Source organism: Lethenteron reissneri, chromosome 17 (genome assembly GCF_015708825.2).
Source record: "Lethenteron reissneri isolate LAM-NWPU_2019-01 chromosome 17, ASM1570882v1, whole genome shotgun sequence".
In the NCBI taxonomy this organism is placed as follows: Eukaryota; Metazoa; Chordata; class Hyperoartia; order Petromyzontiformes; family Petromyzontidae; genus Lethenteron; species Lethenteron reissneri.
This window is the reverse complement of record NC_083795.1, coordinates 6,487,114-6,506,933: the sequence shown is the minus strand read 5'-3', so window position 1 is coordinate 6,506,933 and position 19,820 is coordinate 6,487,114. Positions and strand designations below refer to the sequence as shown.

General features: G+C 46.9%; 2 protein-coding genes across 2 annotated transcripts in view; one reads left to right on the top strand and one right to left on the bottom strand.

Annotated features, from left to right (window-relative positions):
* Positions 1–19,820, bottom strand: part of PCGF1 (polycomb group ring finger 1) — a 29,177-nt gene extending 9,357 nt beyond the window's left edge. The window contains exons 1-5 of the mRNA XM_061552973.1: positions 19,656–19,820; positions 17,876–17,981; positions 16,872–17,024; positions 4,723–4,788; positions 3,949–4,057 (exon numbers count right to left, since the gene is read on the bottom strand). Coding sequence (XP_061408957.1) covers positions 3,949–4,057; positions 4,723–4,788; positions 16,872–17,024; positions 17,876–17,981; positions 19,656–19,799 — 578 coding nt within the window. The 5' untranslated portion in view covers positions 19,800–19,820. The remainder of the gene's footprint in view (positions 1–3,948; positions 4,058–4,722; positions 4,789–16,871; positions 17,025–17,875; positions 17,982–19,655) is intronic.
* On the top strand, positions 5,579–16,267 carry LOC133343375 (myogenesis-regulating glycosidase-like). Its single transcript, XM_061552950.1, has 5 exons — positions 5,579–5,872; positions 8,297–8,503; positions 9,471–9,595; positions 12,221–12,885; positions 13,933–16,267. Exons 1-5 carry the CDS (start codon positions 5,711–5,713, stop codon positions 14,883–14,885), a joined length of 2,112 nt encoding a protein of 703 aa, XP_061408934.1. The 5' UTR covers positions 5,579–5,710; the 3' UTR covers positions 14,886–16,267.

The following is a 19,820-nucleotide window of genomic DNA, read 5'->3' as shown; positions in this document are numbered from 1 at the left end:
TTTTTTTTTTCCGTTTCCATCCAAAACCCGGTATTTAATGGTGGAAAATATACAGAAAATTGATATGGTAGCTGAGAAAACATATTGCTTACTTTGTTACAGAAGCAAATATTCCCGCTATGGCTGTAAGCTTTGTTCAAACACACCGCAAGGTGCTTGCCAAATCTTTCTGACAACAGAACATTACGGCGTGCGTATTACTTCAGCTTTTTTGAAATTGTGTATTTTTCACTTTCATACCACGCTCCGTAACCTTCCCCTCGGCTCGCTGTGGCTCAATTGCACTTGAAAGGAGAGACGGATTTTTGTAAACAGGGATGACAAACCGGCATTTATTTTGTTAAAGGTGGTCGATAAAATGCCGGAGATCTGATCGCCAGCCCTCTGTCCACTTCTGGCCTGCAGGAGTCACTAAAGCGGATTTTGTCTTCGAGCAGCAGTCAACCTTCAGCCTTTGCCCTTCCTCCCAGTCATTAAGAGCTGCTCACACATGCCTAGCAGCTCATTTACCCCCAATCAATACCCAACGCCAGACCCGGCTCACAACTTGACATTACAAACAGCCTCTCTCATTCCCGCTGCCTCGCACCCTTCCCGACCTCGCCTGCCCCACCCGTTGGCCGTCGTGCCCACTCCCCACCTCCTATATTCCTTTTTCTTCCACCCTCCCCGCGCATTTGACCCCCAACCCCATCGAAAACCTCGCCCGATATCACCCCAAGCGGGAATATGGACAGGGCGGCCACAGCCTTGAACTCTCTCCGTCCCTTCTCTCCCCACTCCGTCCCCCCCCCCCCTCTCCCAACCCCTCAAGTGACGCGGCGGGCCAGCCATCAACGTGACGCACATTGCTTGAGACGCGAAGCGAGAGATTGGTCGATTTCAATTAGGGGCCAACTACACGCGGCAATCTCTCAAGCCCAATCACAATCCGTCAGCGGCAGGCGGTGAGATGGCGAGGGGGGGGGGGGCAAGGCGAGGCCACCCACCGCTCCGAGCCTCGAGGCTCCATCCCGCAAAGAGCTCGGTGTTGGAGAAAAGAGGGAAAAAAAAGGAGAAAGAAAAACCGTCTTACAAATTAACTCGGCACGGTCAAGCCTCCAGGCCATTTTTTTCCAATCACTGCAGTATTTTCTCGTTTGGCCATTACCTTGGTAGAATACATTATTCGTATCACTGTGTTTTGGTTTCTCTCCCTCCCCCCACCCCCCTTCACATTATTAATTACACCGTCAATACTTAACTAGGAACTTTCAAGCATGTTTTTTTTTTACAAAGTTAAATAGTTATTTTTTATACATCCAATACCTTATCGTTTGGAATGTAACTTCTACAATAAATTTAAATGTATTGTTAATATTATTTTCCCTCCCACAAAGTGTATATTTTGAAACGTCAATATAATTAACCAAAAATGCACACATATATACCACGATCGGCAACCATGCTGGATGAAGGCATTCCCAAACTGTGTCCGTCTCTCAAGTCTCATGAAACAGCTGCACATGATCCACATTTCCCCTTCAGCTACCGCTCCCATCGTTAGTCTTGTCCAACAGAAATGCGATGTCGCTAACTTGCGGACGTTCTCCGATTGACGTGTCTCTCTCTTTTTGTCTCTCAGTGTAGTTCCAAGCATGCACCTTTGGACGCTTCTTTTTCATCTTTAGTTCCATGTTATTTGTTCAACGCCCATGTTTCTCTTCCATTGTTCACAGCAGCTAATATATAATTAGGAAACACTTTCTTGTTTATGGTACGCGTCTCTCTTCAACTACGACAAATAAATACCAAGAAAAAACACGTACGAATGTACACGAAACTACGTGCATGTGTAAAATGTCTGAAAAACCATAACGCCGCATCAAGCCGACGGGACATAAAGGTTTTTGGGTTTTGCTAAAGGACTCGGTATTTCAACTACATTGCCCGTGATCAGATGGTACTTTAAGAGAATTGTCGAAATGTCTTCGTTTCATTCCCAGAAGCGCTTTTGTCTCATTTGGTGGGAGGAGATAGAGGATTGAGGAGGATGAGGGGGGAGAGTTCGCAGGAATAAACTGGGCACAAGCCCCCCCCCACCCCCCCCCGTTTGCGCCGGCCTGCTGCACTTAAGCGCAGGCTTTTTGCTGGTAGTTGGGCGGGCGGTCGATGGGCTGATAGACTGCAGTGCCGGCGCGAGACGCATGCGGTAAACATCTTTAACTGGAGCCATCAATCACGCACTCCGCCAACAGCCTCCCGCCGCAGCGCACGCGGTAAATCTCCCCGATTCGCGTGCACGGCCTGCACCACAAAACGCTTAAATCAATTACCGCCCCTTAAATACGTTTGCACCTTCTGTCCGATCGCTCCCCGCAGTAACAACTCGTTTTGGAGAGCTCACTTTCGGTACAGCTGTATTAACGGTATAATTCTCCCTGCTCGCCGCTGCGTTATACTGCCTTGCGGGGAGAATTTTTTCCATTTCACGGGGGCAAAAGCCTCCTTTCTATGCATGTGCTGGGGCCAAGATGCATCGGTGTACAAAGTAATTTAATGCGATTGAATAGCACCGTGACCAAAAACTGGTCAAACTCCTGCCTACACCCGATCAGATTCACATACTCTATGCTGTTTTGCTGTACCTATTTAAACCTAGGTCCCCCTTAAAGATACCCTTCTAGTCTCACAGGGCTTTTACCCGGTCATAAATAAGAGTTATCTACGTGGTGAAGTGATATGCAAAATGCACTATACACCCGACGGCCAGAGTTCAATTCCTGGCCATGGATAACATCAGCGGCGAGTCATATCTGAACCGATCCCCTGTGCACCTCTCCCTTTACCAACCCGCACCGACCAGCGTGGTGAAGTATGGACAAACAACCCCCAGGGCGCGAAGGACTTCATCCAGCAGTGGAATTAGGATGGCCACAAATTAAGTATTGTTTTTCCAATAGGCATCTTATCTACTCACTCTCCTCGCAATTTGATGTACCGTGACAATTTGGGGTTATTATTCTATTTTAAGAATAGCTAACCTATTACATACAACATATACAAATGAGAACCAATAGTTTCTCACACACATCGCCATTGGACGCATGTATCGTGAGCACAAAAACAACTATAATTTATGAATCTGCACATCGTTACATACCGGGCCGACTATCCATCAACGCTTACAATCCTGTCCTTTTTGGCACAGCTATTCCACACTTTAAGTAATTCATTACAGTACCAATTATCAGCTTGATGACAAATCAGACACAAAGAAAATATCTGGGGAAAAAAGGCATCGCCCGTGATCCCGTGCGCGTGAGACTGGAAGGGAGGCGATGGGCGGAACTTGGTGACATCGTCAGCAACGTCAGCTGCGTCGCGCTGGATGCAGCTTCATAGGGATTCCTGTCTTCGGGGAGGCTGGATGTGAGGGTGGTGGCCCCCGTTATTGGGGTGCCACGGTGGTGAGATGTTAACTATCTCGCCTGGTATACATTATGCGTGGGTTCGATCCCGACCCTGACACCTATATATTTGGAGTTTGCGGTGTCTCTCTTCCCCGTTGTCATGTGGATTTTTCTCCGGGAACTCCAGTTTTTTCCCTCCACATTTAGAAACACGCGTTTAGATTATTTGGCTGCTATAAATTTCAACATGACAAGCCACTTCGTTGAGCTATCATTTGTGGCCAGATCGCTTCTGAAAAGAACTACATAGCTCAGTAGACCTTACCTGGTAAAATAAAAAATAGTAAAGCGTATTAAAGAGTCCTGAGTATGTTTTATCGATTAATTCACTTAATCGACAAATTATCCCAGCCCTCGTTACAACCCTAAAATCCATCTCTACGCTCGCTATCCTGCCCTTCTGAGCGACTCAACTCTGCGATGAGTTGAGTCGCGCGCACACACGTGGGGGACGCGAGCGAACGTGCCGCGAGGTGCCCGGGCGTGTGCCGCTCACCTGTGTCGCTCCAGGCACAGCCGCACCAGCTCGTCGTAGCAGTAGTAGTGCGCCTTGGAGAGGTCGAAGGGGAGACTCTGCAGGGACGTCTGCTCCGCAGCCGTGCTCTCTGCAGGTGCGACGCCGATAGCACAAACGTCACGTGCGTCGCTCGCCGTAAGCCCGGCTGTTTCGCCGCATCGCAGTTTGCAACAATTTGATGCAGACCCAGACATCCAAAGTTTTGAATTGTTGCTGCTGTTTTCTGCCCCCTGGCTGCCCCCAGCTGCCCCCGGCTGCCCCCCCCCCCCCCACCCATCCTGGTGTTTCTAGCAATTTTAAAACTGATTTAAAAAAAACACGTTTTAAACAAATGTCCATCAGGCCCCCAATGATGTTCAGTGCAGTCAGTCTCCAACTCTTATGAACTCGCTCTTCCCTGGTCTCTACTATATTTATATTCAATGAAGAGGGGCTTTTGCCTGCAACATTACCACTTAAAAAACATTGTTTTAAGTAATTTTGCTTGTTCGCCACTGCCAATGAGTTACAATAATTCATTTAGAATATAATATAGACATTATTTAACAATACATTTGTAAATATTGCGGTTTGCATCTTGAAAGTACATTAACATCCTTTATACAATGGCGACGATCGTGCCAAGCACTTAATGACACTGATAAGGTGAACGAGTGCCATTGTATTAAACAAGTTCTGCGCATGGAATCGTTTGTATTTTCGCTTGAAGCCATATACACAGGCACATCAGCACACGGGCATCTGCTCACCCACCTTCAGCCTGAACGACCCGATCAAGTCCCCTCGACTGATAAAATTCCCTGATGCGGCGTTCCTCATCTGTGAGTACACAAAGAGAGGGGGAGGGGGGGGGGCGTCAATGTTAAACAAACGCTGCGAATCATCAACACATGTCCACAGCTGGAGGGCAGCTGCCACCGAGGGGTGTTTGCCAAAATGATCTCTCGGCACAGGTCATTGATGGGTGACCTGGTAGCCAGCTTGTGGTCAAGAGCACAATGTCGTTTCAAACACCACGCTCTTCTCAAAAAGTTCAAACTTGTAATAGCATATAAAGGGGTGTACCCCTTGTGTGGATAATACTGAAGTGACTTCAGAAGTAGCTCTCCAATGACGACTTTCAGGGCTGCTCTCTGACGCAGAATAGTGCCGTGCTTGCCGCAACAGTTCCAAGTGGAGATTCATTCAACTCATGACGTGACACCAATAGCAGAAATGGAATATAATCATGGCAAAAAAAAATTGACGGAAAAATGCAATTAATATGTACAACTCATTCTAAAATCAATCCCTCCCACAATTCTTCAGGAGTGTTTACTATTCCATATTGTTGACCCCCACGTCCCCCCCCCCACAGAATACAATGCAAATATTTACAGAGCCAAACACACACCGACTACTACTGCTACTACTGCGAGTCAGCCTCACGAAGACCAAATAGCCGAGAGGCGGGACGAATCCATTTCAAGTGAAAACAATCACAACCAAACGGTTACGCCGGCTGGTCAGCCACAAATGACGGTGACGCAAACTCTACCTTTGGAACACCCAACCTCTTTTTGTTCGTCATATCTGCTTCAGAGTGGGCCATTAAGATTTCACGAATTGCTGTTGGTTTGTTAATGTGTAAGTAGGACCTGGCACGGGTTGGTTTTTTTCCCGCCCCTTCCGAGTTTGTGGCAGCTATGGTAAACGAGTGTTTGGCAGTCATCTTTTCGGGACAGCAGACTTCAGCCGGGAGATGGTGTCGCCTTTAAAAATGAACATGGGCTCCAAAAAGTCTTCACGAGCTATGAACGTGCTCGCTGTCATCATGAACGTGACGGTCGTGGTCGTCATCGCTGTGCTCTTGTGGTATTTCATTGCCTTCGATCCAAGCGCTAAAAAGGATACCGCAGACGAGGTACGCAACGCAGAACAGTCACCACGCTTCTGTGTTCAGATTCCAATTGTTTGCTTAATCGTGACTTATTGCAATGTCACTGTTAGACTCTACTCTGAATATAGTTAGGCTTTGATTAGGAAGACTTGTAATAGTGTTGTATCCACGTTGGTACTCATGATATTGGTTATCATAAATTATGCATGGATTTTTCAAACTAACGGGTTGGATATTGGAATGCATGATAATGTGAGTTTGTGGTCCATCATGTCAACTGCTGTTAAAAAGATCTTGACTTAAAGCTTTCGTGACTGCAGGAATTCATATTCTTTGGGTCTTTCGGTAAAGCCACGTAGATAGAACAAATAATAAAAATAACAAAATCAGCAGCTCTCCCGCTATATTTTTCACCGGATGACGATTGCGTGTGTTGCGATCGAAACGTCGTGTTATTGTTATTATTTGTACGACTTGTTCTATCTACGTGGCTTTACCGAAAGACCCAAAGAATATGCTGTTAAAAACTTCTCTGTTTCCATGCACGCGAGTCCTGCGGCTGCGAATGAATGGGAAAATTAAATGTATGCTCCAGGAATAAAGTACATTTAAAAAAATGTCAATCTTTGAAGAATGCAGATATAAAAAAAATATTTGAATGTAGTTTCGGAATAAATCAACGCAGCCGGGTGAACCACACTTCTGATGGAGCGAGTGTGAGTGCGTGGGTTAGTGCATTTATGAATGTTCATGTAAATATAGATTAAATGTTTGTTTTGTTTATTGTGAAGCATCTGGAGAAGCAGTTACATGTAGATGTTGTATAAATCTAAAATGCATTGAAAAGTGCATTGTGTATTGAAATTCACTTGATCTGGGGCTGCGATGTGGCCAGGAGATGGCAGTGGTGCATTAAAGTGAATCCATTTGAGAGCGACTTTAGAGTGTTAACCCCTCATAAGCATATGTTTTCTCCAGCCATCCCAGTTTCATCCTCCATGCCAAAAACTCATTAACAGGACTGGCCAAACATCACAATGCAAAACCATCCTCAAAAAGAGTTCCAAGACTCGGCAAATCTTCCTGAACAAATAAAGTGCACTATTATTATTACATTACCTGCTATGACATATGCAATAGAAACACATGGACATTGACAAAGATATTAACAAATGCTAAAAAGCACACAAAGAAACAGAGACAAGCAGACAAACATAAGATCAGATAACATTTCACAAATAACACAAACAATTGACTGAAAAGTGGTTTGGGAAGCACACATTGCAAGAAGAGACGATGTCCGGTGGGTGGTCATGACTAACGACTAGGTGGCAGCCAAAGAAAGGAACATGTCCGAGAAGACATCCACTGCAGAGATGGAACGACATTATCAGCTTGTGTGCAGGTGTTCATCTTCTTGGTTCTTTCGGTAAAGTCACGTAGAAGGGAAGTAATAAAATAATAAAAATAAAACATTATATTATTATTTTTATTATTTTATTACTTCCCTTCTACGTGACTTTACCGAAAGAACCAAGAAGATGAATCCCTGCAGTCACGAAAGCTTTAAATCGAAATTGTGTGCAGGTGTTTGGTTGATTGTTGTAACACAGGAACGTGAGAGATGGCGACAACTTGACGATATAACCTTCATCCATCAGTGGAGAGATCGTGGCTAACAACGGGTGCAAGTGTATATGAGCTTTTAGGTTAATTACATTTTACATTTTACAATTAACAAATCACCAATCTCATTCAGCAAGCAGTAGATCGATGAGGCGTGATGATGACGATGCTGAAAAGGGGGGTCGCGCTTTGCGAGATGTTAGCTACCTCGCCTGGTATACACGAGGTCGTGGGTTCGATCCCGACCCTGACGCCTGTATATTTAGAGTTTGCAGTGTTTCTCTCCCCGTGGTCATGTGGATTTTTCTCCAGGTCCTCCGGTTTTCCCTCCACATTCAGGAACATGTGTTTTAGAGTATTTGGCTACTATAAATTTCCACATAAGCCACTTCCTTGAGCTATCATTTGTGGTCAGGTCGCTTCTGAAAAAGAGCTATATATCTCAGTGGGCCCTTCCCAGGTAAAATTAAAAAGTAGTTAAATAGTTGAGTAAATTTCGCAGGGATTCATCTTCTTGGTTCTTTCGGTAAAGTCACGTAGAATGGAAATAATAAAATAATACAAATAAAACATAATAAAATAATTCTCACGACGTTTCGGCCACAACGCAAGCAGCCGTCCTCAGGTGGAGAACAGTCTGTCTGTCTGTCTTCTCGACAGACCTGTTCTCCACCTGAGGACGGCTGCTTGCGTTGTGGCCGAAACGTCGTGAGAATTATTTTATTATGTTTTATTTTTATTATTTTATTATTTCCATTCTACGTGACTTTACCGAAAGAACCAAGTAGTTGAGTAAATTCATGACACCTGTGTCTCGAGCAGAACGTTCAGCTGGTGAACACGGCCGAGCTGGAGCTGAAGGCCAACGGCGTCTTCCTGCTGCGGAACCTTGAGGGCAACGTCGTTCTGTCGGGGAGCCTGGGCGTGCCGCGGGGCGCCGCCTGGGACCAGGTCCTCCCCACGGCCTGCAGCGCGGCACCTGGTGCCGGCAAAGTTGCCTGCTGGGAGTGGATCGGCCCGCAGACTAAGGCAAGGGGGCATCTGCTTGCTTAGGCGTCGACGCTTGCAAAAGAACACCCGCTGGGATTTTTGCCTGCACCTCTTCTGACGCGTTCTTGCTCCGTCGTTGCCTGTTCCACTGTACGACGCATCACTCCGACGACAGTGTTGTTCTTGTTCTGTGCTGATGCACCACGGATCTACCTTGCAAACTCGCTGGGTAACTTGCTACACAGGACTTTTCCGTGTAACAAATACATTGATTTGTTTTACAGGACCCTATTTCACACAGGTGGCCTCCTCCCATCTAATATATATACAGATGCGTCGTGCTGCAAACTGGAATGTGCTAAAAAGGCTATGAAAATAATAACGTGCGCAATTATAATCAAGTATACGCTTGTAACTTATGTAAAAAAAAAACTTGAGTTTGAGGCCACCCCAAACGTGTTCCCCAGAGATCACTGAAAGGAATCTCGAAGGTAGCTCCGTAATATTTTCTTCTGTGGACCGGTCTCTTAACATAAAGGGTTGCACTGCTTTGCGAGAAATCTGAATGGATAATTTATCTCGTGACACAATGCCAAAAGCAATAAACGTGTGCAAATGGACCAAATCAGAAGTTCAACTAAGTTAAAGCAATTAGAAAGCAGGCGACCAGTCATGCGTAACTTGGATCACGTAAATTTAATTTCAGCTGAAATGTAATGATATTTGAGATGAGCTCACCTCTACTCAAGTACTATGGAGGTATGGATTGGTTAATTAGGTGGGCAATTTTTTTTTACGGTACAGCAAGTGAGCATATTCACCGATTTGTGTGGACCTTCCTAAAAAATATGAAGAAGTTGTCACCCATTGATGCTTTCTGGATAAAAATAAAAAGTTGCATTATAATTCACTTGAGTATCATTATGTTTAAAAAACTATTTTTTACACAACACCGATGATAAATATACCAAAGGGTAGTTTATAATTACACGTGTTTGACGGACAGGTGAAACTAGGAATAAGTGTGAACCACTCGACCACATCAAACATCTCCTGCCACGAGTTCCACTGGGAGACGACCAGCGAGGACTTTGAGCCCTTTGACTGCTTCAGCATGGCCAACGCACACTGGTAAGGATGCCACGTGTTCATAGTGCCATGCGATAAGAATGCACCACCGTGAAAACACAAGCATGACTAAAAACATAGATTGCAATGATTGCAAAGGGAGACCATGTGAAATCCCTCAGTGAGTAATGTATGTGCAATGCTAACGGGACACACACGTACACGCACAGCCATTCTGGCAATCCACTGCTGGATGAGGGCCTCCCCACACCCGTTGCGGGTCATGGGGGTTAATTGACTGTACCTCAACACGCTGATCAGTGCCGATTGGTGGAGGTACGGAGCACAGAATTTGGAGCATAGTACTGCACAATAGTGCATTTTGCTACACTGCCCTCTGCTGACAACATAGCCCTGCAGCAGCAGCCGTCAACAGCTGTTTCAATTTTGCACGGTGACCACCAATGCAGGCACTGTTCAGGCTACACCCTACTTAGTTTAGGGCGCTACGGTGGCGAGATGTTTACTACCTCGCCTGGTATACAGGAAGTCGTGGGTTCGATTCCGACCCTGATGCCTGTATATTTGGAGTTTGCATGTCTCTCTCCGTGGTTGCGTGGATTTTTCTTTGGGTCCTCCGGTTTTTCCCTCCACATTTAGAATCAACATGTGTTTGAGTATTTGGCTGTTATAAGTTTCCACATGATAAGCCACTTCTTTGAGCTATCATTTGTGGCCAGGTCGCTTCTGAAAAAGAGCTATATCGCTCAGTGGACCTAACCTGGTAAAATAAAAAAAATAGTTTACTTTTAATGTTTATCTTCTGAGATTGGACACAATCCGGGCGATTTGGTCCAATATACTGAACCAAATAATACATTTTACCTTGCGTACATTGTGACGGCCGTGAATCAGCACCAATGAAGACGGTGGCAAAGCACGTTCAGTCTCTACTTCTACGCCAACGAGGTCGGCAGCGTGCGGCTCCTGAGTGGCATGCGGCTCTTTAAGGACTGCTTCGTGACTTATTAGGGACCGCCATCTCGTATTCATATTCTGAGGTTTTTTCGGTAAAGTCAAGTAAAAAATTTTACTTGATACAGCTGTCGTGGCTGTGACGGTTCCACCTGAAGACGGAAGCTTGTGTTGCCTCCGAAACGTCGTGATTTTTATTTTATTTTACTTTTATTAATTTTAATGTTTTTACCTACGTGACTTAACCGAAAAAACCTAAGAATATGAATCCTTGCAGTCACCAAAGCTTCAAATCTAGAATCTCGTATTCATCACGTGCATCATAGTGCTTGAAATATTGAGTTTTTTACAGAAAAAAAAATTTGCTCTTCTTTATTATTTTGGTTCTACACCAATGCTCGTGCACTACCAACTGTTTCATTCGGTTTTGCACACAGAAATGTTCGCAAAATTGGTCAAGCAAATTTCAAGTTAACGTTTATGTCGATATTAACAAATTTAATCCGATAACTGCGAGGTGAAGGTTTCTTTGCTTTTATCAGCAACATTAAAATCACAAACATCTCTTGCAAGCGCAATTCACTTTTACTGTTTCGCAAACAAGCGCTGCCAACGCTGGTTTTTAATCTTGCCACCAGACAGCCGGCAGCAAGGGGCTCTATGTCCTTGTGTTTCTCTATAATTATAAAAAATATATGAGAACACCTAAATAAATGAAAGGGAAATTTGAAACCACTCACGGCGATGTTTACGAGCTGCCCATGTTCTGCTCTGGTGTTGAATGCCAATATAAATGACGACTGTCAATAGAGTTGGGCGATTCCTACAAGAATCATATTCGATTCCTACCATTCCACCCTGGTTGGTTACTGCAGGAATCACGATTCTTCTATGGGCGTGTCTCACGTTAACGTCTCGGCACATTTGGATAGCATCTTCAATTTGAAAAAATAAAACTCAGCCCTGACCGGAAAAACCACGTGGAGCACACAGTCTCGGCAGTGCGGGTGGTTCCAGTGGTAGTGCCGGTGGTCTGAGTGGTAGCATTTGTGGTCCCAACTCTAGCGATCAGAGTAGACACACACACATTCACAAAGTGTTTTCAGTAGTCCCTCGGTTAGCGTTTTTAATCCCTTCCACGAAAACTACTGTTAACCGAAATAACTGTTAATCGAAATTACTTATAAGTTAGAAAAAAGGGAGCTGTTTCCACTGCCAAAACAGAAAACACAATGTAAACAAAGCCAGTCGGGGTCTCAACACTCATAAATGGGTGTCGCTGATTGGCCATGGCATGCTCAGCCCACTTACGAGCGCTCTGATTGGTCGAAATTGGCGCCGCGTGCATAACATAAACATACTGTTTCTCAAAATGTTTACATTCGTCGAAACCACGGAGTCCTATGGGAGGCAAAACGTTCACTAAATAACCGTTAATCGTTGTCACTGTTAACCAAGGAACTACTGTATATATATACCCGTATATACGCGGAAATATCTAAATGTTATTTATAAGCCCAGTCGAGTATCCTCAAGCTGTCTCCAGCTCTCCCGGTCCAGCCACATTTCCACATATCCACACAAATAACGTAATTAATGACCAAAAGTAGTAGGCAAAAAATGAAGTGAACAGTAAAATGTACAGCTGATGTGATAATGAATCCACAGTGGATGGCCCGTCAACAAACAGCAGCTTTCTTCTCTCCCATCCAGGTATGGTGCTGCGGAGATGTACTCGCAGAGGTGGCCCATCAACTCGTGGAACAAGACCATGTCCTTCTACCTGTCTGGCGACATGTTCGAAGACGAGCAGCAGTACGGTTCTCTGCTCGAGCGCTACTGGCTCTCCTCGGCGGGCGCGGCGCTATGGGGGGACGCCGCCAGCCCACTCCACGCCAGCATCAACGGCGACGGCGACGGCCGCATCTGCCTCAAGGGCTCCTACCGCAACGCCCCCTACCCATACCCCGCGGCGGGCGCGGGGACCGTGCCGCCGGCCAGCCTGCGCTACGCTACGTGCTCGGGGCCGGACATCGTGAGCACGCATGCCCACATGGTCTCCGAGCGGCTGGGGAGGCCCACGGACGTGCCAGACGAGCGGATGATCCGGCGTCCTGTCTGGTCGACGTGGGCGCGCTACAAGGTGGGCATCAACCAGAGCAGCGTGCTCGGCTACGCGCGCGAGATCCTCGCCAACAACTTCAGCAACAGCCAGCTGGAGATCGATGACGGCTACGAGACGCACTACGGAGACTTCACCTTCGACCCCGACAAATTCCCGGACGCAGCGGGGATGGTGCGTGAGCTCAAGGCGATGGGCTTCCGCGTCACCACATGGGTCACGCCCTTCATCAACACGGACTCGCCCAGTTTTAAAGGTGACGGTGTAACCGGGGGCTTACGTCCACGCGGAAATGCACTTTGGGTCGCTGATAACTATTTACTACGACAATTTTTTATTTTACAAGGTAAGGCCCACTGAGTTATGTAGCTCTTTTCCAGAAGTGACCTGGCCACAAATGATAGCTCGATGAAGTGGCTTAAAATGTGGAAATGTAAAGCAGCCAAATACTCTAAAACGCATGTTTTTAAATGTGGGGAAAAAAACGGAGGACCCGGTAGAAAATCCATGCGGCCACGGGGAGAACGTGCAAACTCCAAATATACAGGCACCAGGGTTGGGTTGGGATCGAACCCACAACCTCCTGTATACCAGGTGAGGTAGTTAACATCTCACCACCGTGGAGCTCCTCGACTGGAGTAGGCACCTGACTAGTATTCGCAGCCATAGCAGAAGGTATACTGGATGTGGTGTGCCGTGTGCAAAAACATTTAGCAGGTCGCCAACCCGGACACACCTGGCTAAAATTGAGCCCCTGTGTAAAATGCGACGAGTGCTCAAAAACAAAGACGTGAATTAGATTGTGTGTGTGAATGTTAAAGGCATCTTGTAGATTCCATCAGTTTTGTTGTTGATTTTTTTTATATATCGTGTGATGTTATCACAGATTTGCCGGTGAGGAAGACTACTGGTTTTCTGTGACTGTTTTTAGTATTGAGGGAAAAAGATAATAGAACATATTTAAACAAATCTATGGTTTTACATATAGCAGGAAAATTATTAAAGGTTTCTTTTCATTTTTACAAGTAATACTTTTTTTCCACATTTTATTTTTGTGGAGAGACAGATGTAGGATGATTTATTGACTATAATACCAATGATGCTCCAAAACAGCGGACCATATGCTTTACTATGAATGATAATAATTAGTCGTTCACCTGGATTTGACATACTCCCATTGACTTGCATAAATGCCTTTTATATGTAACTAACAACTTCCACACAGGCAGGAGTTGGCATGCACAATGATCAATTCTGGATCTGCACGCTCACATACACCGTGCGTTCTCGTTTGCGCGTGTAGAAGGGGCAGACAGAGGCTACTTCATCAAGGCCGAAAAAAACCACGTGCCGGGCCTGATCAGGTGGTGGAACGGAATAGGTGCGACCGTCGACATGACCAACCCGCTGGCGCGCTCCTGGTACGTCGCCAAGCTGGAGCACGTCCGCACCACCTACGGCATCGACTCCTTCAAGTTCGACGCGGGCGAGATCAACTACCTCCCTCCGCGCTTCGTGACGCTCGCGCCAATGGTGAACCCCGGCATTTACACCAAGCTGTACGCCGAGACGGCGGCACGCTTCGGAGGCCAGGTCGAGCTGCGTGCCGGATGGCAAGGCCAGCACCTGCCCGTCTTCTACCGCATGATGGACAAGGACTCCAACTGGGGCTACAGCAAGGGGCTGCTCACGCTTGTGCCCACGGCCCTCACCTTCAGCGTGCTCGGCTATCCGTTCATCCTGCCGGACATGATCGGCGGCAACGCCTACGAGGGCGGCTTCCACGGCACCGACTTCCGGCCCGAAGAGGAACTGTACATCCGCTGGCTCGAAGTCACCGCCTTCATGCCGGTCATGCAGTTCTCCATCTCTCCTTGGCAGTACGCCGGCAACTCCACGCACGACGTGGTGGGAATCTCGCGCCATTACGCCGCGCTGCACGAGACCATCGTGTCGGACCACATCGTGCACTTCGCGCACGAGGCCGTGCGCACGGGATCGCCGGTCATCCGGCCCATCTGGTGGCTGGAGCCACGCGGCCACGAGGCGCTCACCAGCGACGACGAGTTTCTGATCGGAGACCGCGTGCTGGTGGCTCCCGTCGTGCGCAAGGGCGCCTTGAAGCGCAACGTCTACGTGCCGGGGCCGGGGCTGATGTGGCGCGACGAGATGACCGGCGAGCGCGTGGCCGGCGGCGGCTGGTTGCTCGACTATCCCGTCCCCATCGACAAGATCCCTTGGTTTACCAGGGTGTAGTCTCACAGTGGTAGAGAGGGTAAAGCCTATTCTTATTTTTTCATCACGTAAATCGCACGAGAGCATGCCTCTTTTTTGTGTGCTTGGTATGTAACAGTTTGCCCACCCTCGTTATTTGATAATTTATCACGATTTGGGGTCGTCATTTCACTCTATTTTAAAACTGTGGTGAATAATAATGACTTGAACTCATGAGGCACTTTTTACAAATGTAGCACCAGTAAAGGCTGCAGAGGTCACATATAAACCAATGACAACATATCTGAATCAAACCTATTTGGTGTTCATCGATGAGTGAGTGCATCGCTACATGCCTACTAAATAGCAGCGGTGTAATGATGCAAGAATGATTCTTCAGCTTACCATGCATTCATCGCATCGTGCGTGAGAATCAAATATTTTGCATTTCAGCATGTTATATAATAAGCTCGCGTGATCTCTGCAGCCACTAGAGATGCTATAATGCACTACGCTGTTAGAAAATGTTTCTTGAATCACCAGGGGGACAAATGTGGTATTCATGTCCAGTGTATGTACATTGTAAAACTACTTTTTTTATTCATCAACCAAGCACAACAAATGCCTGCAACCTACATGCACATCTCTAAACTGGATGGATGCTGAAAACATCCAATCCAAAATTTATCCAATCCAAGAATCGTAAAAACTTAAATCAACTTACTTTTGGGTTTGACGGTATATTGGTTTTTGTCAAGTGCCAAGTTTTGTCAAATAAATGAGTACCAAACTAAAAATGTGATTATTTCTGCAATGTGTTTTAATGCATGGACTGAAATGTCTACATGATATGATGACAGCAATTAGCTTTGGATGTTGCAAACACCTCAGTTGCCTCTACCATAAACAAACCAGATTGAGCTACGTACCTCTATTGATGTATGGATGACAGTTTTATCATCAACACACCACCTATTCCATGACATTTGTGTACTTTACCTGTTTAATGCCATTTGGGCGGTGCAGTCCTAGCACTTGTGCCCTAAAGCAACAAGGGCCATGGTTCAATTTCTGACTTGGGCACCTTTCTGTGCCGAGTTTGTATGTTCTCCCACTGTTCTGTATCGGTTTATTTTGAGTTCTCCGGTTTCCTCTCATAGCAAAATGTTTTTTGAATGTAACTGATAGTGGCCAAACAATCAAATGCTGAAAAACAAATGTATCTGCAAATTACGCAATTGGGATGAGACGTAGCAACATCGAATACTTGGCAGGACCCTCCTGAAAAAGTCTTGAGACTCAGGGAGAATTTTATGAATAAACAAGCAAACTAATGATAATTTGTCATCTAAATTGTATGGGTTTACATACATGATTCAATGAACATATCGATTTTTGTTAATATACATATTAGTGAACATAGTGGCCTATAGTGCCTAGAAGGGTCACATGATCCCATTACATAGAACACATACTTTAAAAAATGCATTCCTCCACGCGTGATTCAATACAAGCTCCGTGAGCTTAAGAATCAATATTAATCAACACATCGATGCCTCGTTATACCCACAATAACTTGCCAAAAAATCAGAGGTTCATATCATCAAAGTGGCCGTAGTCCCCTTCTCACAGTATTAAGAGAGTTTCATAAGCTTACATGCTACACAAAAGAAGGCCACCCACCATGCAGGTGATGGGGCTTAATTGGCAATAATTCACCCTATTGGTCAGTGAGTGTTGGTCAAGGCAGGGGAGCAGAGACATTGGAGCACTGCACAGTATACAGTGGATGTGTCTGCACTGCCCCCAACTGACAACACAGACCTGAAGCGGCCTACAATACCTATTTTATGCAGGGTGGTCACCCTTCCAAGCACTATCCAGGATCCGTGATCTGACAACATCAGGCCCATTCTGAGTGATTTGGCCAGATGCACAACTGGAACACAAATTAAACAAAGAGAGCAACAACAAGAAACCCAGCACGAGCGAAAACATCTTGTCAAAAGAAATGCCACAGCAGCTCACCGTTCTGCAGGCCGGGTACCAGCTTGTACACGATCTCCTGCATCACCCGGTCCAGCTTGAGGTTAAGAAGGGGCTGTGTCTCGTGGATCTTGATGTTGCACATGGGGCAGTGCTTGCTTGTCTGCAGATATTTCACAATGCAGCTCTTGCAGACTACCTCAGCAAACACAAAAAAAAACAATGGCAAACGAATTACACTCACATCTATGTATGTTGGTGGAAACACAGCTGAAATGCCAGTTCTCTATTTTACAATACATTGTAGTTAACTTGGTTTTCACCTCTTTATATGAAGGACATCAAAAAAAAATTGTGTATAGGATAGTCAGAAAACTTTACCCAAGTACAATCAAGCACTGCTCGCACACTCACCTGTCGTCTACAAAAAGCACAATCGGTTTTCACGTCGTTTTTAATGTTCCCAGACTTGCTGTTTATTTGAATTAATAAAAGGGTTTAAAATAATCTACAGTCTAAATCGAAAGTTCTATCCAATTTTAAAATGTATCCCACTCACAATCGGCATACATGTCCCATGATCAGCCATGAGCTATGCTGGATGAAGGCCTCCCCATGCTGTTTCTACCTCTCAGGGTATCCCTGCACGAGCCAATTTTATCACTCCAATTACTCCTCGGACATTCTCAGAACATGTATCCCTCTTTAGCTGACACCCCTTTGTTAGTTTTGACCACTGGCCATCATCGCTAATCTAGGTTTACCGCAGAACTCCTGATGAAGACCACATACACTGTGTTGTGCCCTCCTTATCTGGCAGTTTTGAAGCAATGAAAACTTTAGAGTTCCAGTGAGCACCTGCTTTTGCATGTGGGAATATCATAATGTGCCTTGAGACTGGAGGATATAGACAGAATTTAGACAGGTCTTAACATATTCACTCAAATATGTGTAAAGTGTCCTTGTAAAAGCGGAGTAACGTCTCCTGCTTCTTATTACAAACCCATGAAAGTGTGGTGTAAGGTTAAGTGATCTCTTTAACTCACACGTGTGCAGACATTCTGTTATGGTGGTGGCATCCACGAAGTACCCGGCGCAGAGTATACACACGATGTGTTCGTTCAGCTCCTTAATTTTCACGTTCACCTCCTCCTGTAGGTGAGACAAAACACAAAATTCACGACCAACATCGATCAACATATCGGCGCAGCATGAACGCACACTGAGACGCGACATTGACCCCCCCTGGTTAGCTTTGAAGACCGCAGTGGCAAGTGCTGTTAGAGAAAACTTCCACTGACTGCATGGCACACATTGAGATGGTGTAGTCAGAAATATACCTGGCCGCCTTTGTTTCCCTCCACATACCACCAAGGATGTACAAAAAATGTCAGAGTGTCTTGGGGGGCCCAAGACAGATTCAGATGCCACTTGCCGCTGATGTTTTACAAAGGCAGGTATGGAACTCTGTTGTTAGCGAGCAGCTTTAAAGGCTAACATGGCACACGAGGGGGGGAGAGGCAGAGGTCGCAAACGGGTTTTGATTCCTTACCCGTACCCGGCCGCACCAGGGTCGCAAATGGGTACCCGTACCCGTACCTGGCCGGGTACGGGTAGCCGGGTATCGGGTAGGGTACGGGTATCGGGTACCCGATTGCGACCTCTGGGGGAAAGTGGGTGGCCAGGAATCACGCCTGGCCGCATTTGTCTCCCTAGCAGCGATGTTTACACACCGCACCATGTACTCACTTGAGGCCGAGTCGATCTAGGGGAGGGCCAGAACCGGTTAAGAACATCGTCACCGGTGGTGGCCGTGAGCAGGAATCGAACTCGGGTCGCCAGGTGCGTAACGCAGCGCGCTAACCACTACGCCACCGCTCCCCACACACATGTAACATGCATGACGACTACCGCACACACAAATACGCAACACAAGCACACACAAACACCGAATTGGATACGCTTATACACGTACAGTAGTACATCGTACCGCAAAAACGCCACACAATACACAACATGCGGCACATTAGTTATTCATGGTGGCATGCACTGTACAAAGACAAAGACCCCCCGTATGGCCTTAACAGACTGTAGGGGCAAGTGCTGTTAGCCAGTAGCACCTGTGAAGGCCGGCACGGTACACGAGGGGGTGGGTGGCCAACACCACGCCCGACCGCCTTTGTCTCCCCAGTGGCGATGTTTACACACCTTACCAGGACACTCATATTCTTTGGTTCTTTCGGTAAAGTCACGGAGATAGAAATAAATAAAGTGACTTAAAATAATAACAAACAAATTTGAGGCCGAGTCGATCTAGGGGAGGCCCAGGACCGGTTAAAATAATCGTCACCGGTATTGGCCGTGAGCGGGAATCGAACCCGGGTCGCCGGGTTCGTAGCGCAGCGTGGCGCTAACCGCTGCGCCACCGCTCCCCACTGCACACACAGACACACACACGCACTGACCCTGCACGCAGTTATACTTCTTACACATTCTATTAACAGAGGCGCACACAAACACAACAACAACAAACACTCCCCCCACCACGCGTTCGCCACTCAGTCCTCCTCTCCCTCAAACTCCCCCCCTCCCACCCCACACCGCTACCCGGCCCTCTGTACCCTGCCGGGTCGCAGCAACCTTCCGCGGGCAGCCCAACTCAGGCAAGCGAGGGGGGCCCGACTCGCGGCCTATGCGATTTCTCTCCCCCAACCTTCGGGCGACGCCCGGACTCCGCCGCGGCCCGCGCAGCGTCGGTGATCGCGAGCCGCCGTCGTCGCACGCGGCTCGATACACCCCCCCTGAAGCCCAGGCCGAGCCCCTCACCTCGTTGCGCAGCGGGTCGAGCTTGTAGACGCTCTGCAGCTGGTTGCGGAGCCGCATGGCGTTGGCCAGCGGAGTGTCGGACGCCATTGTCCGCGTCCGTGCGGCGGCGCGGCGCAGGACCCCCGCCGCCATCGCCCATTGCATTTCCCAGCGCGGATCGGCGCC

Coding starts and splice junctions, on each gene's coding strand:
- LOC133343375 (XM_061552950.1), top strand. CDS start 5,711: ATGGTGTCGCCTTTAAAAATGAACATGGGCTCCAAAAAGTCTTCACGA. Junction 8,504..9,470: donor GGATCGGCCCGCAGACTAAG/GCAAGGGGGCAT, acceptor TTTGACGGACAG/GTGAAACTAGGAATAAGTGT. Junction 9,596..12,220: donor AGCATGGCCAACGCACACTG/GTAAGGATGCCA, acceptor TCTCCCATCCAG/GTATGGTGCTGCGGAGATGT.